This window comes from Schistocerca americana, chromosome 7, assembly GCF_021461395.2.
Source record: "Schistocerca americana isolate TAMUIC-IGC-003095 chromosome 7, iqSchAmer2.1, whole genome shotgun sequence".
Taxonomy (NCBI): domain Eukaryota; kingdom Metazoa; phylum Arthropoda; class Insecta; order Orthoptera; family Acrididae; genus Schistocerca; species Schistocerca americana.
In genome coordinates, this window is record NC_060125.1 from 599840750 (window position 1) to 599864253 (window position 23504).

Genomic DNA, 23504 nt, shown 5'->3' on the forward strand with positions numbered 1-23504 from the left:
GCCTGTAATAGTTTTCCCCTTTTCCAGATAGTCGATGAGGATTATCCCTTGTGAATCCCAAAAGACAGTCGCCATAACCTTTCCGGCCAAAGGAATGATCTTCGCCTTTTTTGGTGCAGATTCTCCCTTGGTAACCCATTGGTCAGATTGTTGTTTGGTCTCAGGAGTATAGTATTGTATCCATGTTTCATCCACAGTGATGAAACAACGCTTACAGTCCTGCGGATTCTTCCATCCTTGCAACACTTCACACGATTCCGTTTTGGTCAAGCGTGAGCAATCGCGGAACCCATCTTGCGGATAGCTTTCTCATGTCCAAATGTTTATGCAAAATATTACGTACCCGTTCATTCGAGATGGCCACAGCACTAGCAATCTCAAGCACCTTAACTCTTCTGTCATCCATCACCATACCATTTTATCAATGATTTCTGGGGTCGTAACCTCCACAGGGCGTCCAGAATGTTCAGCATCACTCGTGCCCATACGACCACTCCGAATTTTGAAACCACCCTTAAACTGTTCTGATCGAAAGTGCAGAGTCACCATAATGTTTATCAAGCTTCTCTTTAGTCTCCTGAGGCGTTTGGCCTTTCATGAAGTAATGTTTAATCATCACAGGAAATTCTTTTTCGTCCATTTTTTTGACAATCACTCGACTTCCTTGATTCACAAGAATGCCAAACACAAAGTAATAGACCAATATGGCTGAAACTTGGTGTGCGTTCTTTCCAAAGATGCTACTAACTAAACATGACCTCGATACGCGCCGGTGGTGCCATCTCTCGGGCTTCACGGACTTTTCAAACGCCCCTCGTAAGTAGGGAATACGTCGAACACGCGATGAAGAAAATGAATAATGGGAAGGCCCTAAGGGCATGGAAAAGTCTGGGAGAACAGGGAACTGATATTCTCTGGGATCTAATGCAGAAGATCTGGAAAGGAGAATGAATGCCGCATGCGTGGAGAAGCAGTATACTGGTTCCCACATATAAGGGGAAAGTGGGATATCCAAAAGTGTGGCAATTATAGAGGGATAAAACTGATGTCCCACACAAGGAAGATCTGGGAAAGGATAATTAAGAAGACGCTGCGTCTACAAACTGAAGTATGTGAAGAACAGTTTGGATTTATGCCAGGAAAAAGTTTGGTCGTACGTAAAATCTATGAACACTACAAATAATTCAATACCTTCTCTTGCTGACAGTACGACTAATGTAACTGATGATGATAAACAGAAGGCTGAAATTCTAAACCCAGCTTTCAAAAACTCATTTACGTAGAGTACTGCAGCACCATTCCCCCTTTCAATTATCGAACAAACGAAAGGATGGCTGACATAGTGTTTAGTGTATCTGGGATTGTAGAACAGTTAAGGTCCTTAGACGCCAGGAAGGTATCTGGCCCAGACGGTATCCCCATAAGATTTTAAGTTGACTATGCTACAAATATAGCACCATTCTTATCTATCAGAGATCACTGGAACAGAGGAAAGTTCCACGGGACTGGCAGAAGGCCAAGGTCATAGCAATCTATAAAATGGGTAGAAAATAAGATGCACATAATTACCGGCCAATTTCACTGACATAGATTTGTTGTAGAATCATGGAACATATTTTGCGTTCAGACATAATGACCTTTCTAGACTGTGAGAAGCTCATCTGCAGAAACTAGCACGGTTTTAGGAAACAGCGGTCATGCGAGACACAGCTGGCCCTCTTTGTGCAAGATGCACAACAGGCTCTAGATACAGGCTTCCCGGTTGATGCCTTATTTCTCGACTTTCGAAAGGCGTTCGACTCAGTTCCGCGCTGTCGCTTGCTACAAAAAGTGCGCGCTTACCGGTAACATACGCGGTTGGATATAATGTTTTAACAGACAGGGAGCAGTATGTCGTCCTGAACGGGGTGACATCAACAGAAACAAGCGTAACTTCTGGTGTGCCACAGGGCAGCGTAATAGGTCCTCTGCTTTTTACGATTTACATAAACGATCTGGTTGATGTTATTGACTGCGGCCTTAAGACTGTTTGCCGATGATGCTGTAGTCTACAGGAAGGTAATATCACAGGAAAGTTGTGAATAAATCAATGAGGATTTGCAGAAAATAAATGCGTGGTGTAATGACTGGCAGTTACCTCTCAATATTAGCAAGTGTAACCTACTGCGTATAACAAGGCGAAAATCCCCATTAATGTATGAGTACAAAATAAATGCCCAGTCTTTGGAAGCGGTAACGTCCGTCAAGTATCTGGGTGTGACTATTCGAAATGATCTCAATTGGAATGATCAGATTACACAAGTAACGGGTAAGGCGACCTCTAGATTGCGGTTTATTGGTAGAATCCTGAAGCGCTGCAGTCCTTCAACAACGGAAATAGCTTACAGTACGTTAGTTCGTCCAGTCTTGGAATATCGATCGTTTGTATGGGGCCCTTACCAGTTGGGTCTGATTCCAGAGATTGAGAAGATCCAAAAAAGAGCGGCAAGATTCGTGACTGGTACATTTAGCCATCGCGAGAGCGTTACAAATCTCATAGAAAGTTTGAAGTGGGACACACTTGCAGATAGACGGCGCGCTAAACAGAAGGGGCCGCTCACTAAATTTCGAAATCCAATCTTCACCGAGAATGTAGAGCATATATTATTACAACCAACTTTCAAATCGCACAATGATCACCATTCGAAGATAAGGGAAGATAAGGAAGAGCTCGTACTGAGGCGTTCAGGCAGTCGTTTTTCCCTCGCGCAATCCGCGAGTGGAACAGAGGGGGGGATATGACTTTGGCGCGAATTGTTCATTCCAGTTTCTGCTATTTTATTGCATTTCATTGAGGTCCTTAATAAAATACAAGCAAATAGGAGAAATTGGAATGAACATCTCTGAAGAATGAGTGGAAAAGATTACCTCTCAGGGCAGAATATTTAAGCCAGTTGGGAAAAGAAGGCAACGAAGACCGAAGAAGCGAAAGGTACAACGCTTTACGTTAAGATGATGATAATTGTTGCTTGGTCTTAATTTTCTCCTATTAGTTTCTACGGTGCTCTTTCAGTACCTGGTCAATGTTATGAACATAAACAAGCTAATAGTATATGTACGGTAAAACCCGTTTTCACATTCCCAGATTTTAAAATGTCAATATTTCTAAATCACGTGTATGAGGGGGGGGGGGGGGGGGGGGGAATGTTTTGTTGCCCCTACTGACATGAAAACCACCGGGCGCCCCAGATTCCCACAGCCAGTGCATTTCACTTGGGCGCTTTGTGTGTCTAACTGTGAGCGGGACAATGCTGCTGTTCAGCCTAACATGCCTCGAAGGACGAATTTCACGTATGCGACCAGAGTCTCTTTACAGCAACGATGATGATGAGGCCCATACTCTGAGGAGCGTAGGAGACGGTGTGGGAAACCCGCACCGCCGTATTAGGCAAGGTCCTAGCGGAGGTGGTTCTTCACAACAAGATGGATGTGCACCGCAGCGACGCAGTTCGAACACACTAACTTTAGCGTGTTCCACATAACACTGAAAATCTCCCTCATAGTAGTCACCCACGGCAACAACACTTAGTTGATAACCGCCACCTACAATTAAATTTGTCTCTCTCAGGTACCCCCATGGACAATAGAACAGAAGTGCACGCTGCCTATCTGGAGGCAATTGGGAGAGCTGTGCAGATCGAAACAGTACGCAAGACGAGGCAATATGGCTTCTGGACGTCCCTTACAAACAGTGTGAATCCTCCAGCATCTTGGCGTGCGGTGATTATTGGTAAGGGAACATTTAAAATGGGCTCTTGGGTCAGTAGCATCGAATTCTCTTCAAGGACAAGAAAAAGATTTATCTGACATCTAATGAGTGTAGTTGGCGGGAGTGTGAAGGCAACATACTACAAAATGACTTCTTCCCCCGCGGCCATAAGCATTAGAATAACAGCAGTTTTTAAACATCGATAATTAGTACGGAATAATATTCATATAAATAACAAGTTTTGAATATTAAGTATTTTAAAATTTGCGATTTATAAAAAAAATTCAATAGAATTCAATTTCAATGCCAGGTTAAAAACACAGAATCCCTTTTGAGCTCATGAAATTACAAAAATTCGTGAGATTTCCCTGATTTTTCCAGGTAAAACGTAATTCCCAGAGAATTCCAGGTTTACCAGAAGAATCGCCATCCTGGATCAAGAGAGTGGAGTAACAGGGTACTGAATGTTAACCAGTAGCAGACTTTGATTTCACTTATGTGCGTTTACGCACAGACTGTATTTATTTTGGGTATTGTTTCGTTTTTATTTTACAGCAAAGGTTTTTTATTATATTTGTAGTATCTTGAGGGTTATTTTCTGCTTCCCGGCACCGCCAGTCTGTACGTGTACGCAGTTATGCAACTAATGGATCAATTTTAGCTTTGTGTGTCTATGTAGCGACGGCAGTTTAAAAACCTATACTCATACTACAAAGCGGGACCTAAACTCACTACCTCAGCTTTTCGAGCCCGAGAAGCTACACCGAGACCACGGAAGCCTGCTGCGGTTCTGAGATCCTGCCAACTGGGAAGAGTCAGAAGTACGAAAGCTGCACTCAGACTCGTGGTGCAACAGCAACTGTCAACTGTGACAGATACGAATAAGAAGCAACAGATATCCTAAGTGAAACAGCTCAGTGGTACACAGGCAGAACATTTTTACAGCTTATGGCCTTTTACTAGAGAACTGAGGAACCTTAGGCCACTGCGTCTTTCACACCGATGTTTGGTACACTGGTACACGTCTGTCACAAAATAATAACGCAATATTAGAAACATGGCGAACAGAAACACAACTGAATAATGATATACTGCTTGTGGAATAGCGAATACCACGAGTGGTTGTCTATCTCTTGGAAGAGGGGTAGAGGTTGGGGAGAGATAAGATTAACAAATCAAACGAAAGCTCCGCCAGCACTGATAAACACTTTCGTGGAGCCCATGGCCCGAGCGCAGACGAAGCGGGAAGCGGCGCAATCGCTCACGCGCCATCGATTGGCAGCGGCGTCGGCTCGCGCCATCAATCGGCACAGGCGCCCACAAAAGTGCGAGTCCTGGGCAGCAGCAACAAGGATGGCAGCAGTACATAGTAGCTCTGGACATAACACTTCAATCGAGGCACACAAATGCACGTAATGGATATAGCTGTGGAGAAATGCTTGAGGCGAAGTAACACAAACACTCTAGTTTCGTGCTATATGAAACGCTATCTACGTAAACGTGTTAAGTGTGTTCTTAAATATATTTTCTACGACATGAGCGTACCTACTGCCATTTTATCAAATCTGTGGTAGAAAGGCACTTGTAATAAGGAACTGAAGAATACTTTCAAACTCTTGCTTTCCTGTCGATAAAATTTAAATTTCTGGCACATTCGTCGAAAAAATATTGAGTTTCGAACATTTAGCTGGAGAATTCATAAAGTTACAAAAACAGAAATAATCAAAAACTTTTTCAGGTACACTGGAATTATACGGATGTAACGTGACATTTGAATCTTTTATCATTTATTTTTAGAAAGAAATATTATTATGCTTAAAACTTCCTGGCAGATTAAAACTGTGTGCCCGACCGAGACTCCAACTCGGGAAGGTTCGCAGGAGAGCTTCTGTAAAGTTTGGAAGGTAGGAGACGAGGTACTGGCAGAAGTAAAGCTGTGAGTACTGGCCGTGAGTCGTGCTTCGGTAGCTCAGTGGTAGAGCACTTGCCCGCGAAAGGCAAAGGTCCCGAGTTCGAGTCTCGGTCGGGCACACAGTTTTAATCTGCCAGGAAGTTTCATATCAGCGCACACTCCGCTGCAGAGTGAAAATCTCATTCTGGATTATTATGCTAGTAAGCAGCATTATTTATCTATGTCACATGACTTTACCTGCATTAAACCATGGGAAAATCTCTTCCCATCCGAGAAATATTCTTATTTTCAGATTTTTATGTGAAATGCTTTAAAGCAATATCGTCTAGACACAAAGCATAAAATAAGAATACATTCTATATGTTTTACGACTGAACAACCCTGCTGGGCAAAAAAAAACATCTGCCCCTTGGTCCATATTCAGGCCAACGACCGACACTGTAAATGCGCACATTATGAACTGGCACAGGAGCAGTAACATTTTCAATGTTTCAAAGACCTTTCATTCTCACGAATACAAAAGCGATAAATTAGGGACGAAGTCTTTCGCGACGGCACTGTTGTTCAAAGCTTTCTCAGACTTCTTGATGGGTCAGTTCAGGGTAAAACCTCGAGCTTTCGACGAATACCTCCATGGTCTTCGTCAGGAGCAGCTGATAATCGAAACTGCTGCTGTGGTAGCTGCTGATTGGTCAGTAATTACGTAATGCTGTCGTCACAGGTGGTGGCAATGGCTGCGCTGATGGCGCCATCGCTCCCGTTGTCGCGTAAACATTGCGACGAATATCTCTGCCTGTTCTCTGTATCGAGAGTTCGCTTCCATGCACACTGTAAAACCGCACATCATGAATTAATTACAAAAACCTGGCATGTAAGAGCGTGGGACAAAACTTTTGTTTCGTCAAACATGAGGCTGTGCTCAACAACTGCGGATTTATCCAGTTCTCGATTTTTTAATATGCCGTTGACGTTCCGCACAGCGGTCGGAAACGGTGCGGATGCACTGACCGATGTAGCTGCTTCGGCACTCACAAATGATGTTATAAATCCCAGGGTTTCTGAGGCCGATACTGCCTGAACAGGGTGCATCATCGCCTTTATCTTCCTAGCAGGTCGGAAAACAGATCTGATAAGTAGTCTTCTCAGGACACGACCTATTTTTCTAGATGTAGCTACGCAGAAAGGAAGGAAAGCAATCAGAGGTTCATCAAACGAATGTTCAACATTTTCAAGTTTCCTTTTCTTGGAGAACGCTGACTTCACTCAAGTGAAGCATACCCGTTCTTTCGGAAAACGTACTTCAGGTAATTAAGTTCGCAATCTACGTGGTCCTCAACGCTACAGTTTTTACTCTGTGTTCCAATGTATTTAAAACTGCTCTCTCCTGAACTGGATAATGAAAACTCTGGGTGTTAGGATACAAATCAGTGTGCGTCCGCTCGCGGTACACTCAGTGGCCAAGACGTCCATCTGATTTTCGGTGTACCAAAACATCTAAAACTGGCAGCCTTCCCTCTTTCTCTGTCTCGACAGTGTTCATACGTTCAAGGAAGGGCTCAAAAGCTCCTACGCCGTGTGGCCTGACCATAAACGTGTCGTCAACATAACGATAAAATGGAAACAGACGAAGGGGAGCCAAACGAAATGCACGTTCCTCATAAAAGCTAGCCACTGCAAGAGACAACGGAGAACCCATAGCCATTCCGTCCATCATTTCATAAAATTTACCGCCTTACAGGAAGTAGGTGAGCATCATAACACATCGGAACAACTTTACAGTTTTAGGAGGAAAATGATCCGCCAACAGCTTCCATGTGTCCTCCACAGGAAATTATGTAAACAGTGATACCATATACAGGCTGACTAAAATACTGTTTGAGCCAACTCCAATCCGTGTAACTTTCTCAATGAACAACTGAGAGTTTCTGATGTGATGTTCGTAGTGGCCAGCTATTGAAGTCATCAACTTAGTTAAATATTTGGCCAGCCTTCTGGCGGAATACTTTCCTTGTGGACTTTAAGTAATCCGTACAGCATGGGAGGTCTAGGAGCTCGTGCTCCAACATTTTTGATGATATCTTCTAGTAGACCAAAATTCCTCAGGACATCCATCATTTGTCAGTCGTGTGACAGTTGGGTCCCATTTCAGGCATTTTTTAATACCAAAGAATATCACAACAAAGTGACATCGCTGTTGGAAGACAGCACGTACAAATACCTAAAACGATCTGTCTTGACAGCAGAAAATAAATACTCACTTAAATAACTCTGCTATATAAACACGAGCTCGGTGAAGTTATTTTATCTAATCAGATGAGAGAACAGGACAGGAAATGCTGTGGAGGTATTGTCTGGGGAAGTTACCTTTCCCATTTGAACGCTACAGCTGCAGCGCAGGATGACTAAGGATCAATTTCCCCTCTAGCAGTGTCGGTGTGCAGATATTTACGTAGAAACTGCCATTATGCGTTTCTGGCGTTAGTATTAACAGTAAATCGTATCTGTATTTCATGTACTGTTAACGTACTTTGTGGAATATACACGCGCCCAGGCAAGTCGCCGGCCAGGGTGGCCGAGCGGTTCTAGGCGCTACAGTCTGGAACCGCGCGACCGCTCCGGTCGCAGATTCGAATCCTGCCTCGGGCATGGATGTGTGTGACGTCCTTAGGTTAGTTACGTTTAATTAGTTCTAAGTTCTAGGGGACTGATGACCTTAGAAGTTAAGTCCCATAGTGCTCAGAGCCATTTGAACCAGGCAAGTCAGCTGTGATTCATAAGACGATCTGTAGAACGAACGGCTAACTTTCTGAAACACCCTCTTGTTGCTCTTTGTGACGTAGTGTGTAGAGTAAAATGGGGAATCGCCTGCTCGCTCTTCAGTTTTCAGACCTACAAAGGAGGGAATGCATGACCACTATCCGGCGACCTCCTTTTCCTCACGCTGTTACGCCCCCTCCTTTCTCCCTCCTAGTTTCGATCCTGTTACACCCCCAGAACACAATTTATTCCTTAATACGGTACTCCCGCACTTAGATGTGACACACATACTTTTTATATGCTCTTAAGCCTACTTCATTTAGCAATAAAAAATTTTATACCATTAAAATCCTATTTTTTAACAATCTGCGATTTTTAAATTCCTGCAACGCGCAATACGACTAGTTCTACAAAAAGTGTAAACAGAAACTTTGCTGTGGGGAATTTAACGCAGTTTAGTTTTGTACTGGGAAACTTCTTCGCTAAGCAACAGTCCTTTTTGAGATATTCCTTAAAAAAAAAAAAAAAAAAAAGAGCCAGCCTCCACATCCTGACGCTCATAGCTCATACCCAGCCCGTCATGATTATTATCGTACTATGACACTCACTTCTACCGCCGTACACGAAGTTGCGACTACGTGAATTTTGCCTTAATTTTCCTTCGTGGACTGGACTCTTTTCGATGCCAATCCGACAACGACAATCGAGCGGTTGGCCGAGTGTCCGAGAAGTGAAACCAGCCCACTGAGTTTGCCAACCGAGACACTGCCTTGTTATTTTCCGACATTACAAAATGTCACAACCATTGTAGCCATGTATCTTACTTGGAAGGGTTTAATTATATCACTCTCCCTTACAGCATACATATTTACAATAGTGCTTAGCACTGTCCTAACAGATACGTTCGTCGTACGTCCCACATTGACTTCTGCAGTTATTTCACGCGGGGTTGCTTCTCGTTTAGCACTGACAACTGCACGCAAACGGCGCTGCTCTCCGTCGTTAAGTGAAGGCCGTCGGTCACTGCGTTGTCCGTGGTGAGAGGTAATGCCTGAAACTTGGTCATTCTCTCTTTTTGGTACAACTAAGACTGCTCGTCCGTCCCTAGTTTTATTATTTGGGTAGCGTTTTGTCTTTGTTTGTGGATGCGCTGCCATTTTTATCCATATAGAAACTTTTTATAACTATCCGTTCAGATAAGTTCACACCATTGTATTCCAGTTTCGTGGCGGGAATTTAGCGTGCCTTTTATAAGCTAAGCTTACGATAATGCCTTAAACATCCGAAACTAATTGTGGAATGAATAAGAAGTCTAAAGTGGAAAAATGCCGCCACTTGACTCTCAGTTATTGAAAAATCGTTAACAGCAAAGTCATGTGCACCAAACTGACGAAGTGTGTCTACTAACGAAGCAAGCTAAACAATTCGGGTAGAAAGCAGGATAGCACAAGGACAGCGGTGGAATGGCATGGCGGAAGAGGCTCGGTCAGTTTTAGCGGCTGAGCCTTTTAAGACACGCCTCCTCTAAAGCAGTCGTGCGCCGCTCAGCGCTGCACTTGAGGTACGGCGGGTTGCGGTGACGCGCGGCCGCGCTCCGGGGGTTGGCGGCGCAGGCGCGCGCGTGCCTCGTGCGGCGGCCGGAGCCGACCGCGGCCGAGCGGCCCCGCCGGCGTCCCGGGCGCCCGCCCGGGCGAGTCAATACCCGCGTCCGCCGTGCTAGCGCCGGCCCGCCGCCGCCACGCCACGCCGCGCCGAGCAGAGCCGCCGTATTGATTGAGGGGCAGTGGCGCCGGCGCCGGCTGCCGCCCGGACGCCTTGCCTCCGCCGCGAGGGTCGCGCCCGTTGCCTCTGTTTGTACACCGAATCGTGTCCACACAGCTACTGACGCTAGTAAATTTCGCGCGCGGGAAACAGAACGTACAAAACTGCTCTTAGGCGCTTCCTACTAGTTAGTTTTCCCCGAACCAAAACCTAATACAAGTAGAACAACAAACGGTACATTCTTTATTATATTCTGGTACTTCCGTTAGCCCATTAAAAAAAAGAAACAGATCGGAAATGTAAAAGCGAGGAAATTAAATTTACGGAATTTTCTTAGTCGTGCCATATAAACTGAAAGTGATTCACGAGATGTGTGAGAAAAGTAATACGACTGGTTTTTTTATCTACCATAGTATTTTTTTTTTCTTCAAACAACAATATCGCCCCTTCAAAGTAGTTCCCTTCGGCATCTATTCACCAGCGGAGTCGTCGTACCTAATCTTGGTACCACCGCTGAAAGGCTTTAACTGGTGGGGACTTTTTAACATGCTGTTCAAATTACTTTAAGCCATTTTTCAATATCGGCAATCGAAAAAAGTGACAAGAAAACAGATCGTGTGAATAGTGGGCTATGGAACAACAGGTATGCCTTTGGACGTCAAAATTCAGCGATGAAAGTAGCCGTGTGACATACGGCATTATGATACAGCATCCATTTGCCTGAATGGCCGGTCTCACTCTATTCACCCTTTTCCTAGCCTCTCAAGGACGGCTTTGTAAAACACTTGGTTGACAGTTTGTCCTGGAGGTACAAATTCTTTATGCACGATACCTCTACTGTCAAAAACGCAAATCAGCATTGCTTTTACACTGAAGCGCAACTGGTATAGGTATGCGTATTCAAATACAAATATATGTAAACAGGCAGAATACGGCGCTGCGGTCGGCAACGCCTATATACACTGAAGAGCCAAAGAAACTGGTACATCTGCCCAATATCGTGTAGGGCCCAGCGAGCACACAGAAGTGCCGCAACACGACATGGCATGGACTCGACCAATGTCGGAAGTAGTGCTGGTGGAAACTGACTCCATGAATCCTGCAGGGCTGTCCATAAATCCGCAAAGAGTACTAGGCGGTGGAAATCTCTTCTGAAAAGTACGTTGCAAGGCATCCCAGATTTGCTCAATAATGTTTATGTTTGGGAAGTTTGGAGGCTAGCGAAAGTGTTTAAATTCAAAAGAGTTTTTCTGGAACCACTCTGTAGTAATTCTGGACGTATGAGGTGTCTCATTGTCCTGCTGGAATTGCCCAAGTCCGTCAGAATGCAAAATGGACACGAAAGGATGCAGGTGATCAGACAGGATGATTACATACGTGTCACCTGTCTGAGTCGTATCTAGACGTATCAGGGGACCCATATCACTCCAAATGCACACGCCCCACGCCATTACAGAGCCTCCTCCAGCTTGATTTTCGCGTACGACCATTTCACCAGTGTACATCCCGCACGAACGGGACCAAAGACGACTGAAGTGGATTGTTCAAAGTGACATAACTGCAACCCTTCCGCAAACTGCTGCAGATTTCAACGCTGGGCCACCAACAAGTGTCAGCGTGCGAAAGCATTCAACAAAATATCATCGATGTGGGCTTTTGGAGCTGAAGGCTCACTCGTGTACCCTAGATGATTGCACGACACAAAGCTTTACGCCTCGCTTGAGCCCGCCAACACCGGCATTGGGCTGTTGATGACCGGAACCACGTTGCCTGGTCGGACGAGCCTCGTTTCAAATTGAATAGAGCGGATGAACTTGTACGGGTATGAAGACAACCTCATGAATCCATGGACCCTGAATTTCAGGCAGTGGACTGTTCAAGCTGGTGGAGACTCTGTAAAGATGTCGGGCGTGTGCAGTTGCAGTGATATGGGACCCGTGATAGGTCTAGATACGACTCTTGACACCTGACACGTACGTAAGCATCCTGTCTGATCACCTACATCCATTCATGTCCACGGTGCATTCTGACGGACTTTGGCATTTCTAACAGGAAAATGCCCCCCCCCCCCCCCCCCCACACACACACACGCCTAAAAATTGCTAAATAGTGGCTCCAGGAAGACTTCCGCTGGCCATCAAACTCCCAGGCATGAACATTATTGGCCATATCTGGGATGCCTTGCAATGTGCTATTCATAAGGGATCTCCACTTCCTCGCACTCTTACGGATTTATGAACAGCACTGCAGGATTCGTGGTGTCAATTCCCTCCAGCATTACTTCAGACTTTATTCGAGTCCGTGCCACATCGTGTTGCATTTTGGATACTCGTGAGAGCCCCACACGATATTAGGGAAGTGTACCAGTTTCTTTGACTCTTTAGTGTAGCTTTGATTTGCTAATTCGAGCTTTTTTGCGGTCGAGGAGATGATTCAGTGTGCCACTCTTTACTTTGCCGCATTCCACTGACTCATCTTGCAGAAAAGCTAATATTTTATCCGCCGATTCTTTCTCACTCTGCTATATTCCTTGGGTTCCTTTCTGACGAAATGTCAACTTTTGAAACTTGTAGATGTAATGCAGTGTTTGCTTTGTTTATAGTCGCCACTTTTCTGCTTTGCATCAATGCCACTAGCACTGTGGCACCGTTGTGAGTTGCTCGCCGACTAAGTAGTTCAACTATGCACCGTAACCTAGTCTGCGCTCATAATCAGATACCTCCAGTTCCACCCCCTTTAACCATCAAAACCCAATATTGATGTTGAATGGTAGACAACATGTGAGGAGTCGAATGCTGTAAATATCATCGGCCGTATTGACCTCGCACTCAAAGAGTTCCTTCTAAGAGACGAAACAGCCGTCGTCGTACGTTTCTACAATAATCTAATTTGACAGGAGACACACTATTATTCTAATTTTTCCCCACGCATTCAGCATTTCACGCCGCCTCGGGGATGGAACACGGAGTACAATTTACAATAATGTCAACGACGGGAATAGAATCCATCACTCTGATAAACGGCAGCTCATCTTAAAAGCACGGCTAACAGCACAGGCCGAGAAAGCAGTACACACCAGCGCAATGAAGTGGATAAACACGTGATCTCCCTGGTTTCTTCGGCGTGATTGATCAACGGTGTGCTTCCTGGTGTTCAGCTGGGTTATTGTTTCCATTTTATACACAATACTTCTACGACCGACCCACCCATCACATTCAAGTGTTTCTAGTTGTACTGTTGTGTGTACTCGTTGGCTGGGCTCCAACCACAAAACACAACACGCAGCATCTGAAGAAGAAAACTCGGTCGATCGCCTAACAATGCACACAATATGGAAACAACAACTCGACTAAATATCCGTAGGAACACTACTAAGCATGCATGGAAACTTCTGCATCTACATTCTGCAAATCACTATGAAGCATGTGTCAGGGGTACTTTTTAATGCATCACGTATTAAGACTTCTTCCCTTCCATTCATGGATTGAGCGCGACAAGAATGATTGCTTGTACGTCTTTGTGTAAGCTGTTATTTGTATAATTCTATCTCTACTATCTCAAAGCGACGAGATGGCAGGAAAATACTAAAGATTAATGAAAAAAAGGGGCGGCAATTTGCTACCAGTCATGACAGCCAGTTTTTCGCGTTAACGCAGATTTTCAGGCTTTCGCTCACATTCGAGCACAATTCACAAATATCATTGGCCCAAGGCAGATTACAAAGTCCGCAACAAATATGGAAATTTTGTAAAACAACACTTTCTGCAAAGCTGTATGCTATCTGTAGCTACTAGATTTTCTCAGAACTTATGATGAAACGGATATACACATATTCACTAGGAGAATGGTAAGTCGGTGTTTGACCGAATCTGCAGCTCATCCAAAGTCCATAAAAACCTAATCAACTTGGTTACCTCTATATATGGTACTTGAGATATCGTATGTGAACAGCACGAATTGACTTTCGCACAATCTCTGTTTCCGCAGTCCATACTGGTTTCGAAATTGTCAACTGGTAGAAATACTGGTAAGTAATATAACACGATAGATGAGTGGACCAGTTTTGATGTTTTTTGTTGATGGGGTAACCTGTGCTTTTTTTTTCAAATCTCTGAACACATATCTCTGCTCAATGGATCTACTTTACAAATCATGTATAGCACCTCACATACTCCGGAAGGCTCTGAGAATCTCATTACGTTTTGGCTATTTCGTCTGCCATTATCTTCTACTCTGCCTTAGTTCGATCCAATCTGATAGGTCTTATTGTTTTTTAAGGAATAATTTGTCACGCAACGTTATGAATAGGCAACAAGAACTGAAATATCCACAACATTCTCTTGGCCAAGCTTATCGCATAGGTTACTACTACTATATTTTTAATTATTTTGTCCACAACAATTGCTTACTCGCAGAACTTTTGAATTATACGCGAATTACATAATTTAGATTGCGTTATGTGGAACGAGCTACAGGAAATGTTCAGTCAATTTGAAGCATCAATATCTTTGATGTCATTGTTAAAAGGTAAAAAGAGAATAAAGCTACTATTGTAAACGATCGCCGAAGATTCGTCTCCTTTTATTTGCCGGCGACGTGTCAATACTTACAGCGTACGGCAACGAAACCTGTTGATTGGAATAAAATACTGCATATTTATTGTTTTAATTCCACTCTTTAGTGTTCTTAAGTAACTGGAGAATTAAAATTCCACATTTTTAAAATGATATCCGGCGAATTACGCCGTGTACTATCACTACAGATTTATTAGAATTCTTCAGATCAAGTCGAATATTTCGTGCATAGCAATGGGTATGAGACTATTGTTTGGCCTTCAAGTGTACAAGGGTCTTTGCATGATCGGTGTACACTAAGGATTTTCCATATACCCGTACAAAACAATAATTAAAAAAAATGTCTCGAGAGGCTAAATCAGGCAGGCGCTGGTGATCGCTCCTCGAGATCCGGAGCCCAGTCAACTTTTCTCGCAAACCACACACTGCAGTCCGCACTGTGTGCGCCGTGATCCCACCGAAGCGAATGAATACCAACGAATGAGAATTCTCTCTCGTGTAAACGTTCGGCGCGCGTGAGAAAAAGGCATTCGGTCGTGTTTGGTTCGCATTAGTTTGCGTTCGCTCGTGTCCTATTGGTTGTCCGTCTTTTAGCGAAACATCAAAGGAAGTTCGCGTGCTCTTCGTTTCGGCGTTAGCAACACCGAAAACTTTCGTCTGCTATTTTGTCTTCTTTTGTTATTGTTGTGGTTGACATGAGTTCCTCGAACGATGGAGATGTCCGGAGAGAGTATAATGTTGCTGAGAGAAGAATGTATGTCATACGAGCTTCTGGGATCCAAGAGATCCACAGCACAAATGCAGAAAGAAAAAATATATAAATGGTAGAAAATTGCTAATGACATGACTGATGTATCACTGTTATTTTAGAGATTAGAAAAGATAAAATGGTTCACTCGGGATCACGTTATCTGCCCTCTAACATACTATGTAACAGATTATACCAAGTATCCAATGTGACAGGTCGTATGTACATTTTACGTTTTTTTAATCATATTTTATTGACATTACCTTTCTTATAAGTATTTAACAAAATCCTTGAAATGTTTCACACATGTCACGGCATACATCAGAAACTATCTGATACACAGCAGATGGTTTGTAAGGGGTTGAAGGGACCAGACTACAAAGGCCATCGGTCCACACAGCAGATGCTGAAATGCGAAATTACTATTGGCGATATGTCTCTGGTTGCTAATAACCATGGTGTTAATGCTAGTTTTTCTTCAGCTTATGTTTGTTGTCAGTAATTAGTGTTCTGTTTTTAAATTCCCTTCTGCATTGTAATGAAGAGCAGCGAAAAGCATTAATCTGCATACGGGCAAGGTTGTGCACTAATGTTAATGAAAGCTGGAGCTGCAATTCAGTGCTGAGTGCACTAAATCCCAGCATTTCACGTTTGCGTACAAACTGACAAGCATTAACTACTTCCCTTCCTATACTATTTTGCTTACTCCCGCAAAAACAGCAAGCTCTTCATGCAAACAATCTCCTGAGAATATCACAGTTTTATAGCGCTGCTCTAACTACACAGCGTTGTATCCAGTGTGACTATTATCGGCACACAAAACAATAACGCAGCGTTCATGGATTATGTTCCTTATCTCATGTAGTGAACACTGGCGAATTGTTCGCGAATGGGTATTCGCTTCCATTCGCTCCGATGTAAAGGGAGCATTGCTGAAGCCACACATCGCCAACATAATTTTGATCAGGACTGGTCAAAAAAATTTAAATCCTGTTGAGGAACGTTTGAGATTCCAAATTCTTGCATACTAATGTGTGTTCAAGAAAGTAAGGATTAATGACCCCTACTCTCAACAATACACATCACACCTTAACACGTTCTGAATGAACGGACCTCTCATTAAATTCTGTATGGGATTGTCAGAGCTCATGTTGAACATGTTTTACTTAGTCACACGCTCAAACAGATGAAAGCGCGTCTCGTCACTACAGAACTCCTGCGCGTTCATGATCAACATTGCAAGCAATTCTTCACATGCATTCTTCCCAGCAAAAAAATCGCGTTGGCTGTGTTTTTGCACCACTACCAGACTGGCTGGAAGTGGAATTCGTCATGGAGAATTCGCCTAACAGAACGTTCAGGAAGTCGAAGGACGCCTGCATGCCTACATGCAGCGCCGAGAAAATCGCCAAAAAAGTCAGCCTTACTGTTTCCGATGTTTTGTGGTGATCTCAGGAGATATGGCGCCCCAGTCTTCTTCTACGCACATTTCCAGTTGTCTTGAAGATGTACACGCACGAATCAATAGATTGCGGAGCAGAATTTTGGTGGGAATACTAAAGTGTGCACGAGTTGCACGTTGCGTGATGACAACCGACCAGCCGTTAGAAAAGTAGGTCTCTACTAAACACGAACATGGCTCATTCTGCCAATGCATTGTCTCTACTGACGCAGATGGTAAACAAACTTCCTACTGACAGGTTGGAATCAGACCATCCCCACCCTTAGTCTACCACGCCTACCTTCACGCCGTCCCATTTAAATCAGCAAGTTTCGTTACCACACCCTGTGGTCGCAAACTGAGCTAGCAACTCTTACAACTTCTATCTGGTTCACCCAATAAGGTCAGCACTCGATAGCTGGAGTGGCGGTATTTCGATTGACATAAGTGAAAATAAGCAATGTGCTCCTTGCTGATGATACAATTCTACTAGCTTGCTTTGACGACGAAATGGCAAGACTCATGCGAAAGAGTAAAGACGGTTAGTTTGTTCAATAGATTAAACTTTAACACGAGGAAGACTGTAACGAATGTTGATCGTTATAGAAAATCAAATACTACTCACTCGTCTACACACGGAACTGTTGTTGGTTGAAATTAATGCGGTATTCTTCGCTTCATTTCTCATAATTCGTGAAACAGGATGGAAGAATTACGGAATAACAATACCGTATCTGTCTTGAAAACAACACTATAAAAAAGAAGCAAACCTGACTTCATATCTTTGATTATCTCCATCTTTACGCACAGGTGTGAAAGCCAGACTGTCTTAGTCCTGGCAAATTTACAATTATCTCTTCAGATTATAATTATATGGTCGCCGTGCAAGGAGAAACTAGTTTTAGTTCCTTGGGACACATCAAGAGAATCCGGAGGAAACATCATGCAAGATGATATTGCTAGAAAATGCCACGTTGTTGAGCATAAAGTGAATGGTTAGTATAAACACATCACGGATCCGCCTCAAAAACATGATAACACTCAGCGCCGCGACGTCTCTCCATTACTGCAATCCAATCACTAAATCATAGAGCCATGACGTTTCGTAGTGAGTAGAACGTCCAAAGAGTGGTTCAGGGTGATTAGTCTTGACTAAACAATTTCATAAGGCTGCTGTTGCGGTCTTCGCACTGTCGGCTGGTCTGAAGTAGCTCTCAACGCTAATCTATTCTATGCAAGCCTCTTAACATATGTTAACAACTTCTATCTACGTCTATTTAAACCTGCTTACTGCGATTGGCCTGAGTCTCCTACAGCCTCACCTCGCCCCCCCCCCCCCTCCCCCCCCGCCCACTACACACACACACACACACACACACACACACACACACACACACACACACACGGGAATAAACAGTTCCAATATCAAACTGACGACTCCTTGATGCCTAAAGATGTGTCCTATCAGCTAGTCCTTTTTTTTTAGCGGTCGAAGAAATTATTTTCTTATCAATTCGGTGCAGTAACACCTCATTAGTTAACCGATCTAATCTTCAGTATCCCTCTGTACCACTACCTTTAAAGAGATTCTCTTCTACTCATTTCTTAAGTCTTTTATTGTCCATTTTTCACTTCCATTCAACGCTGGCTGCACTCAAGACAAAGACCTTCAAGGAACCCTTTCTATGACTAAAATTTATATTTGACGTTAGTAAGTTTCTCAGTCTACGTTTTATATCCTCTGTACTTCTACGATTGTTAGTTATTTTGCTCTCCGAATAGTAAAATGCGTCTACTACTTTTAGGATCTCTTTTTTTCCTAATCTAATTCCTTCACCATCGTCTGATTTAATTGGATTACATTCCAGTACTTTTCTGTCATTTTTATTAATATTCATCTTACAAGCTCTTTTCAAAACACTACCCATTTCGTTTAGGAGGACACTGTGTAATTTGGTTAACATCACTTGTCTTCATAGGTGTGGCTGTTAGTTCCATGCCCCATGGATCATCTATGCGATGTATCGTAATGATGTGGAAAGAGTCATTTTACATTATACAATTGTAACTTAGTAATCCCTATCCTACACCACATAACAACAATAGCATTTCTTGTGTGGCATGGCAGATGTCAAGGAGAAACTTTTTCAGTCTGTTTTCAGATTTTATTTTGCTGTTTGTCAGACATTTTATATCACTGGATGAGTGATTAAAATTTTGGTTGCAGCAATGTGCACCTGTTTTGTGCTAAAGATAACTTCAATGTAAAATAATAAATGTCATTAACTCCTTAAATAGGTATCAATAAGATGAATGGATTTGCAGTGATATAGTGGAACTGCAGGGAAAGATACTTGGTTCAGTAATAGTGTCATATAATATGCTGATGACATAATGGCGATTTTCTCGGTTCCACAGAGGTCATCCACCAAAAATGCGTGACTATACTGGCAGGAATATCACTGTGAAGAAATCATTAAAAGAACAGATGCTTACCGAAAAACATCGATATTTTATTCAAACTATACTAATATATATCGATGCTGGTTTTTCATACGATATGTCGTTACTGAAGTGGGAATATCGAGCGCGATATTATTATTTTATACTATATTTTTTTCGCAATGTTCAGAAAATATTTGAAATTCTTTTGAAATTGCAGTAGAGCGTGATGTGAAAGAGTCTTTCCTACTACTTTTTGAGCTTCCATCACGCCCAGTCTTTCTCTTTGAATGTGTAAATTAAGCATAGAATTGGTGGCACAAAGAATGAGTCGGAGTGCATTGGGGGGTGGCGGCGAGAATGGTATAACAAGATTTCCGATGTGAAGAAATAGCACACCAGATACGTTAAAAACCATTTTTAATGCAACCAGTGCGCTATTTCTTCAAAAACAGTCGCTGAAAATGATGAACAAAAATCTAAATGACTGGTCTTCGCGGTGGGCGGAGACGTATGATGGGAAATACTGACGTAATCACAGAAACTAAAATGTAAACGTAGGGACTCTCCTCAGAATTCTTCAACCGACCACGGCATAACAGCCCGGATAATTATAATGGACGTAATCACAGAAACTGCAACGTAATTTTGACACTACAACTGCTGTGTGCCTGAAATTTGCACAAATGAAAAAACCAGTCAAGTCGACATGAAATGTTCCGAACAAATCCGATATGTGACGAAATCGAACGACAGACCCATCGTACACCTTTCATTGTGCCACTTACATGCAGTAACCATTGTTAGCAAAACGGTTATCGCCATGCGTGAACGTGTATCGTTTTCCTTTCAATTCGTTTTCTGCGGGGGATAAGCGTATTGATGTACATAATATCTAATAATAAACCAATACTTAAATACAGTCGGCCGCTGTGCCCGAGCGGTTCTAGGCTCTTCTGTCCGGAACCGCGCTGCTGCTACGGTCGCACGTTCGAATCCTGCCTAGGGCTTGGATGTGTGTGATGTCCTTAGGTTAGTTAGGTTTAAGTAGTTGTTAGTGTAGGGGACTGATGACGTCAGATGTTAAGTCCCATAGTGCTCAGAGCCATTTTAGCCATTTGAACTTAAATATGCAGCTCTAAAACAGGCAGTATATTTACAATGGGCAGTGATATTTTATAGGCTGATACGTTGATATTTTTTCCGTCGATACAAGGATGCTATCTTTCGATACATAGAGATAACGACAATAATATCGACACATCGGACTCCCGTTATTTTTAAAAATATCAACAGTTCTAGAGTGGACATAAGGTCAGATAGTGCAGAAATCAGATAGTCTGTAACGAAGAAAACCGACAGCTGTTTGGTAATATATCCAAAGTTAAGCAAGATTAATATGAAATACCATAAGGCTGGAGGCAGAAAGTGGAGTCAGTAGCAATCAAAACAATTCTTCAGGAATTACAGACCAGAAAGTTCTAACGACCGCTGCAGAAGAAGAAGAAGAAGCACCACTGCGACTTATGACAAGACCAAGGCGTGGCTTTTGCAACGATGCGAGTAGTCAAGAGCCTGCGGCAGATCAGTGACAAAAGAACCGATAAAAAAAGTGTTTTTGTGAGTGTAACTGTGGGAGAGGATTCGACACCGTGTTCTCCCACAGAGAATTCCAGAAGAAGTGGCTACTTACGAGTCAAGTGGGGATGTGGTGTCGGATACTGGGAGGCGCACTGTAAATGGTGCAGAGTCACTGATACGATACCAGAAAAACTTGACTGATGACATGGTGGTCATCTCGAACTCAAAAAAAGGAAACAAGTTAGTGTCAGAAGAACTACAGTGAACTTGATAACGCAATTCTTGACTATTTTTATTTCAGTAATACAGTGGGGTGTTACAAGTGAGCAGTTACACTTTGTCTTCTTGAATGTTTAAACATCTATTCTAAATACCACGACACCAGTTGCACCAAGAATACCAAGTCATACGTAATTCATATGTAAAATAGCACATCTACTCGAAGTAACTTTTAGCGCCCGAAAACCTCAAACCACACACGCAGTCGAAGTAACATAATAGCGACATTTAGTTTTACGGGATTGATCGGTCGGCTCTTAGGATGGACTATTCTACCTGTAGCAAATTTATTCAACATCGAATTATGATGTCAACTTGTCTTAATATTTGTACAATTACGTTTGGTGTCAAGCAACATGCATTAGGTGATAAGATTGTAGGTTTAGTTTGTCAGAGGTGAAGTCTGTGGCGTAAGCGAGTGTAGTCTTCCTTCGCAGCAGCAGGAGGAGGAGGAGGAAGAGGAGGAGCAGGAGGGTGGCGGGCCCATCGCCTCGGCCGCCTTTACCACTGGGAAAGATTTAACTGCGGCCTTAGTGAGTGGACCTAGGGTCGTCTTAGAGAGGCTAGAATGAGAAAAAAATCCCCGTTCCTGTCCCGGATTGAACTCTGGACTTCCAGACCCGGAGACTAGCGCTCTACCCGTCAAACCACCAACGCCACTTAGTTTTTAACAGCAATACATAAACAAATTTCCTACGATGATAAGAGAGCGTGCGGGCGGGCGAACGGCTGAAGCACAATACCTCCTCCTTCATGATTTCTTGGGCTGCTTATGTTGGCTGTGCAATTTTCCTGTATCCCAACTTATCCAGTATGCTACAGATTTGGTATTTTTTGGGATCTGCTGTGAGATATCTTGGACAGTCGGCATCGTTTTTCTACTCTACACATTTTTGGCACAGATAGTCAACGGGGATGATAACATTCTACTGCGATAGGAGCTCATCTGTTCCAGAGCCTTTAGCTGCCGTATAATTCGACACCCTAATTTATTTGTTGCTCCCGGAGGCGAAATCCGAAGACGGGATCAGAGAAGACAGCTGAAGAACCAAGTATATTCTCCCGATTCAATCAATCAGTATATTAAAAAAAGCAGTCAAATGGAAAGTAAACAGATGGAAAAAGTGAGTAAAGTGTTTACTTTTGAAACAATAATCACCATAACTGTTAATACGTTCATCCCACTGTGAGACTCGAGTACGCTGCAGATGTTTCGCTGGGAAGCTCTTACACATCCTCCACTCAGTCCCGATCTCTCCCCATAGGATTTTCATATTTTTGGAACAACCCTCAGGAAAGACATTTGTGGCTGTCAATTTGCTTCGGGCGAAGAGATGCACGGTTAGGTACAATCTTGGTTTCACAAGTAACAGCAAATATTTTTCCACGAAGGCAGTGACCGTCTTGTATCCTAGTAAATGTATTAACGGTTATGGTGATTACTTTTGAAATACCAAACAGTTTACCAACTTTTGTTCCATCTATATCATTTTCATTTGACTGTCCGTTATCTAACACTAAAATCTTGATACTGTCTTAAAACAGCGTATTAAACAAACTTTTTGAAAAGTAGTCTTCTGGCACTTGGTGTAGCTGATAATTATTTTGACACTGTGAGGCGCCATGGCTTCCTGCGGCTGCTGACTTACCAGACACGTTGTGTTGGTTGTGGTTGTAGGAGAGCGGCACGGAGTGCAGGGCACGCGCGGACCAGCGCCGGTGGCGGGTCTCCTCGTCATCCGTGCCGTCCCGGTCCACGTCCTCCCCCAGGTAGTGCCGCTTCTCGTACCGGTCCAGGTACCTGCGCACAGCACCACGAGTTACCAAAAACCACTCTCTACAGCATGCCCAAAAACCACGATACTCCTTTAAGAAAAACTTATTTTCTTAAACCGAAAACGTCTACTGTCAGTGCGCGCCGCTGCTAGGAACACGCCGTTTACTGCAGTCAATGTTTCGCACGCACTGCCGATTTCCAGTAATCGTGTAGTCGTTTTCGGTTGTTGGGGTTGTTTGGGGGAAAGAGACCAAACTGCGAGGTCACAGGTCTCATCGGATTAGGGAAGGGCGGGGAAGGAAGTCGGCCGTGCCCTTCCAAAGGAACCATCCCGCCATTTGCCTGGAGCGATTTAGGGAAATCACGGAAAACCTAAATCAGGATGCCCAAACGCGGGATTGAACCGTCGTCCTCCCGAATGCGAGTCCAGTGTGCTACCCACTGCGCCACCTCGCTCGGTATCGTTTTCGGTCATTTCGATGTC

General features: G+C 43.4%; 1 protein-coding gene across 1 annotated transcript in view; it reads right to left on the reverse strand.

Moving 5' to 3' along the window:
* Positions 1-23504, reverse strand: part of LOC124623140 (AT-rich interactive domain-containing protein 2) — a 323487-nt gene that overhangs the window by 149806 nt on the left and 150177 nt on the right. The window contains exon 4 of the mRNA XM_047148930.1: positions 22893-23044. Within this exon, the coding sequence (XP_047004886.1) occupies positions 22893-23044 (152 nt within the window). The remainder of the gene's footprint in view (positions 1-22892; positions 23045-23504) is intronic.